The sequence below is a fragment of the Pistacia vera genome, unplaced genomic scaffold (genome assembly GCF_008641045.1).
Source record: "Pistacia vera cultivar Batoury unplaced genomic scaffold, PisVer_v2 Contig1212, whole genome shotgun sequence".
In the NCBI taxonomy this organism is placed as follows: Eukaryota; Viridiplantae; Streptophyta; class Magnoliopsida; order Sapindales; family Anacardiaceae; genus Pistacia; species Pistacia vera.
Window position 1 is genome coordinate 121,065 of NW_022195263.1, and position 6,318 is coordinate 127,382.

General features: G+C 44.7%; 1 protein-coding gene across 1 annotated transcript; it reads left to right on the forward strand.

Moving 5' to 3' along the window:
- The first annotated feature begins 4,947 nt into the window (after window positions 1-4,947).
- On the forward strand, window positions 4,948-5,933 carry LOC116114080. Its single transcript, XM_031400236.1, has 2 exons — window positions 4,948-5,328; window positions 5,568-5,933. Exons 1-2 carry the CDS (start codon window positions 4,948-4,950, stop codon window positions 5,931-5,933), a joined length of 747 nt encoding a protein of 248 aa, XP_031256096.1.
- The last annotated feature ends 385 nt before the right edge of the window (window positions 5,934-6,318 follow it).

Sequence of the window (6,318 nt, forward strand, 5' to 3'; positions counted from 1 at the left end):
AATTTCGGCAAACAACCACAGTGATCTAACCATTTCAGGCTCACGATGGTGCGTACAAGATCAAAAACCACCACCAAAAACCACAACGATGTGGAGACCACCCATTAAGAGGTGCAATAGGACACCGCTGGGCGTCAACCACCATTGCCGCCATCTCAACATGCCATGAATAACCAGGGGCCAGGAATGTCAAACCCCGAAAATGGCTAGCTGATGCAGATGATCAGAATTATGGTTACACAGGCAGTGCAACGGAACATGGCTAACTGAGAAATCAATAACCAATCGCCCAAAATCTTAACCAGCTGCGCTTCATTGATCCCACCCCGACGGGTCGAACTTCAGCCAGGGACCAATCTGGCTCGTCGAAGCCAAGGGGTGACCAACACCCTTGACGTCAAAGGGTGCACTCCACTCAACAGTATGAGTCACGCGGGCGAACTAGCCTAGGAAGGCGGCCAGGGAAACAACCAATGGGTGAAAGCGAATGTAATAGTCGCCCACAAGACGCTCGACCTACCAGACGAAATCCATAGTGTCAGCATGCCAGTTTTAACCCATGCTCAAGACAAGCCCGATCCTCGCAGGCTTGAGAGACGAGTAATGTGTGCTAATCTGACAATGACCGACGTTCTGGTTGTAATCGATGTCATGAGCAACGCACTAGCGAGCATAATAACACTTATCGACGGAGCCATCATGACTCAACCTCGTGCATCAATGCGCATAATGGAGGGGGTTCACAAGCGACATATTTGCGAACTCACTTGCTTGAGGTAAGGTTGAATAGAGCTAGCTAGGGCAATCACAATGAAGACTTGGATCGTGTGCATAAAATGCTCCACGATCTAAGGGTCTGCCAGAATGGTGCGATAGAAGAAATAGTGAGTTCCTCCTTCACATAGGAGGTTCGCCAAGCCCTGTTTCCACAGGGATTCAGGGTGCTAGAGAGTAAGTTCGATGGGAGAGGAGACCCTAGGACTACCTCGACAATTTCAATGACTTGATGAAGCTACACTAGGTCTGTGACCTAGCAAAGTGCCACTACTTCACAGTCACATTGGTAAAGGATGCCAAGAGGTGGTACAAAAGACTCAAGATGAACTCCATTAGTTCTTGGCAACAATTCCAAGCGAGGAGAACTGACAGGGATTCAGGGCGCTAGAGAGTAAGTTCGATAGGAGAGGAGACCCTAGGACCACCTCGACAATTTCAATGACTTGATTGAGCTGCACTAGGTCTGTGACCTAGCAAAGTGCCACGACTTCGCGGTCACATTTGTAGAAGATGCCAAGAGGTGGTACAAAAGACTTAAGATGAACTCCATCAGTTCTTGGCAACAATTCCAAGCGAGGAGACAGTTCTCCTCGTTGTACTTACAACAATTCCAAGCGAGGAGACAATTCGCAATACCTCTCAGTTACTTGAGCAATATTCTTTAGGAGAGAGATGAAACTCTGACCTTATGTTTAACGAGGTTCCAGAACGAGCAAGCAAAGGTCGCAGATGCACCCAAAAAGTCAATCCGGACTTTGCTAATTACAGGCATCAGGCCGAACACGGAGTTGTGAAAACAGCTCCAAAGTGAAGATCACGTGAGCTTGATGAAGTCTTATCAGACGGTTGCAAAGCACCAGCGAGTAGAAAGCTCTTTAGCAGTCCTAATTGGAAGCTCGCCACGAAGAGCTTCGGACAAATAACAAGATCGCTCATCAGGTAAGCGAAGGGGCCAAGACCGTAATGATAGGGACCATAATAGGTCCCAAAAAAGACAGAAAACAGATAACTGCAGGGACATGCAGCCTTTCTCGCGATACACAGAATATACCTCCTTACGTAGGACATAACTCACATTTACGAAGTCTTCCGTGAGCCAAAGAGATAGCTCGCTCCAGAAAGGATGAGAGGGGCTCTAGGCAAAAGAGATAGGCAACAATATTGTCGATACCACCGGGACCTCGGGCACAACACCAATGAGTGTCGACCTTTGAAAGATGCCATCGAAGACCTAATACAAAGGTGTCATATAAAGGAATTTGTCAAGAAGGTACCAGCTCACGAAAATACTGGGAGCAAAATAACTAGGTCCAGCAGGCCCCGACCAATGCCAACCATGAGGTCCTAATGGGTACGATTTACGAGGGGCCTGAAATAGCGAGAAGCTCAAGGCATGTTCACAAGCAGTATGCTCGTGAGGCCAGAACAGATTCGGTTCCCCAGGTAATCAGCTACGAATAGAGGTCATCAAAGCGGCTTAGACAGGAAAGCGAGGTGGTAGGATTCACTGTTGAAGAATGTGAAGAATCCCCTTGCCATAATCATGATGCGATCGTAATTGCAGCTAGGATCGACAATACTAGAGTGCTGAGGGTAATGGTCGATAATGGAAGTGTAACGAACATCATCTTCTTGGGAGCCTTCCGAGAGATAAGGTTCACAATGAGGGACTTGAGGGCGTGTCCTTCACCACTCTACGGATTCACCGGGGATAGTCAGGTCCCCAAGGGAACAATCGACCTTCCCATGACTCTAGAGGCAAGACCCAAAATGGGGATAGTAATGACTGAATTCTTAGTGGTAAATTACTCAACCACATACAACGTCATCCTCAGAAGACTGATCTTGGATGATTTGAGTGCAATCACATCATTGTACTGCCAAGCAATGAGGTTCCCGACTCTCGAGGGATTTACGACGATCAGGAGCTGTAGGAAAGAATCTCGAGAATGTTACAACCGGCCATAAATGCCGCATTAAAATAGCCACTCCCAAGAACAATGGTTATTGAGAGTCAAGATGATTAAGAACTACAGGAAAGAATCTCGAGAATGTTACAACCAGGCCATAAACGCTGCATTAAAATGGCCATTCCTGAGAACAATGGTTATTATAGAGTCTGAACCACACCTCAGACCTCTTGCATCCACAAAGAAGAACCTGCGGTAGGGCCAACGGAAGAGCTACGAGAAATATGTGTTAGTGAGGAAGATCCAACTCGCGTACTGAAAATTGGTAGTAGCCTGAGCAAAGAAATGGTCGATAATCTGGTGGGGTTTCTGAAGAAAAACCTTGAAACGTTCGCATGCACCCATGCGGATATGGTAGGGATCAACCTCGAGGTAATATGTCACGGGCTGACTATCGACCCAAAGGCTCGACCAATAAGACAGAAAAAAAGGTCTATGGATGCAAAGCGTTCTAAACCGCTCAAAGATGAAGTTGACAAACTCCTGAACATCAACTTCCTCAGAGAAGTAAAGTATCCGGATTGGCTCGCCAACCCAGTCCTGGTTAAGAAATTGAACGGCAAATGACGGATTTGTGTCGACTTCACAGACTTGAATAAAGTATGTCCCAAAGACAACTTTCTGCTATCACGGATTGACCAACTAAAAGATACGACAGTTGGAAACGTACTATTTAGATTCATGGACGCATACTTGGGATATAACCAAATCCCAATGTATCAACTTGATGAAGAACATACCTCTTTTATTACTGACCGTGGGATTTATTATTGTAGGGTTATGTCGTTTGGCTTGAAGAAGGCTAGGGCGACCTACCAACGCTTAGTGAATAAGATGTTCGCCGACCAGATCGACAAAACTATGAAGGTATACATCAATGACATGCTCGTTAAATCAAAGGTCGCCAAAATCCATGTTGAGCATCTGGGGAAAATGTTTGACATCCTCAAAAAATACAGAATGAAGCTCAACCCTCTAAAATGTGCTTTTGGAGTAAGCTCGAAAAAATCTTGGGGTTCCTTATAAATCAACGAGGCGTTGAAGCCAACCTAGAGAAGATTCAAGCTTTGTTAGATATAAAAAGCCCAACCAACATAAGACAGGTACAAAGCTTGACAGGGCGTGTGGCCGCACTCAGTAGGTTTGTTTCCCAGCCACAGACAGATTTTACCATTCTTTGAGACCTTGAAAGGGAAGAAAGGTTTTAAGTGGACAAAGGAGTGCGAGAGAGTCTTCCAGAAGCTAAAGAAACATCTGAGACAACCTTCTTTGTTGTTAAAACCCGTCCAGGGTGAGCCACTGCTATTGTATTTGTCGGTATCAAAGTCTGCTATCAACGCAACATTGGTACGCGAAGAGGGAGGAGTGTAGTGGCCGCTATACTATTTGAGTAAGAGGTAGCTCGACGCGAAGATGAGATACCCCGAAATAGAGATACTCGCCTCTAGAAAGTTGCTGCCTAACTTCCAGGCGCACTCTATCCATGTGTTGACCAACTTTTAGTTAAGGAAAATAATGCCTCAGGCAGATTGATTCAGTGGACAATGTAAATGAGTTAGTATGATATAAAGTACATCCCGAGAATTGCAATCAAAGGTCATTGACGGATTTTATATCAGAATTCTCCTATCAGCCAAAAGGGGAACGAAGCCCGCCAAAGGCAAATAGCTCAGACAAAATCGACCAGCAGAAGCCAAAGGTCGATGACCTATGATAATGGACTTTGTATATGGATGGCTCATCAAATGAAAATGGGGCAAGAAAAGGGCTCTTACTTGAAAGTCTCGTAGGAAACCCAATCAGAGCCGCAATAAGTTTCGAGTTTATTGCCTCCAACAACGAGGCTGAGTACGAGGTGTTGCTTGCACGGATCCTCCTCAACAAGGAAATTAGGGCAAAGTCCATCAAAATTTACAATGATTCCCAGCTCGTAGTCCACCAGATTACTGGGGAGTACTAGGCAAAGGAAGATATGATGGCATTTTACCTCTAACTGGTAAAATTTGAGCTCGAGTTGTTTACATTCTTTATAGTTCTTTAGATCCCAAGGGAGAAGAACTCGGTAGTTGATGGTTTAGCCTATCTGGCCTCTACAATGAACCAATAGAAAGCTAATTTCATACCAGTTAAATTCCTCCCAAGACCGAGCATTTCCGCTCCACAAAAACCAGTCTTAGAAACGAGTCAGAGATACAGTTTGATGGATGTAATCATTGTCTACCTAAGGGATGGTATACCGCCAGAAGGAAGAATTGAAGCCAAAACACTTCGCGCAAAGTCAACTCGGTCCAGGCTCATCAATGATAAGTTGTATAAGCGCAAGTTCAGTGTACCGCTACTGCGATGTATCGACCATGAGGATGCATATTATGTTTTGAGGGAGATCCACGAGGGGATTTGCGGGGACCATGTAGAAGGCAAATCTCTAGCATACAAAGTGCTTCGTCAAGGTTATTACTGGCCAACAGTTTTCGACGATGCAGCATACTATGTGCGCAGATGCGACAGATGCCAAAGATTTGCAGATACTCCACGAGCTCTATTTCAAGAATTAACTACACTGACAAGCCCTTGGTCATTTGTAATCTGGGGACCTTATCGGCCCTCCTCAAGAAAAATTGGGTGTTAAGTTTGCAATGGTTGCTATTGACTACTTCACCAATTTAGTAGAAGACGAGCCTTTAGCTACAATCACATCTAATAAGTTAAAGAATTTCATCTACAAAAACATCATTTGTAGGTTCGGAATCTGCCACACTATAATTACTGACAACAGGAAATAGTCTGACAGTGAGGACTTTAGATCTTTTTTACGAATAGCTCGGCATCAAGAAAAGCTTTGCCACTATTTATCGGCCTCAAGCCAATTGTCAAGTAGAGGCTGTAAACAAAGTCATTAAGCAGACCATTAAAAAGAAGCTCGACGCTCTGAAAGAAAGATGGGCCAATGAATTGCCCGAAGCCTTGTGGTCTTACATAACAACAGTCAAGAGCTCAATAGGAGAGACCCCGTTCTCTCTCTTATATGGGTGTGAAGCAATGGCTCCAGTCGAAGTAGGGATCAGTTCGTTCCGAATGGAAGTTTTCGATGATGAAGCCAATCAAGATCTTTGCCGCCTGAGGCTGGATATAGTCAAAGAACTTCGGGCCAAGTCTCAGTTAAGGCTTGCCTTATATCAGCAGTGAGTTAGGAGATACTTCAACACCAAAGTCAGAAACAGAGACTTTGAAGTGGGTGATCTAGTTCTCCAAAAGGTCATCCAGGATACTCAAAACCTGAACTTAGGGACACTTAGGCCCGAATAGGAAGGTCCATTCAGGATCTTCACAAAGCTCTCACTTGGAACGCCTCAACGACGAAGCAATACTACGAGCCTGGAACGCCAAACATTTATAAAGGTATTACCAATGAGCAGCTCGGGTTCCAGGCATGTGTTATTTAATCATTCATTGTAAGGCCGATTATGGTCAAAATGTCCTATCAATAAAAGAAGTATTATTCAAAAAAAAAAAATTGTTCATCATTGTTACTTTTACCTGTTTAGCGCTTATTATTCACTGCTTCAAAAAT

Coding starts and splice junctions, on each gene's coding strand:
- LOC116114080 (XM_031400236.1), top strand. CDS start 4,948: ATGGATGTAATCATTGTCTACCTAAGGGATGGTATACCGCCAGAAGGA. Junction 5,329..5,567: donor TGACAAGCCCTTGGTCATTT/GTAATCTGGGGA, acceptor TTTTACGAATAG/CTCGGCATCAAGAAAAGCTT.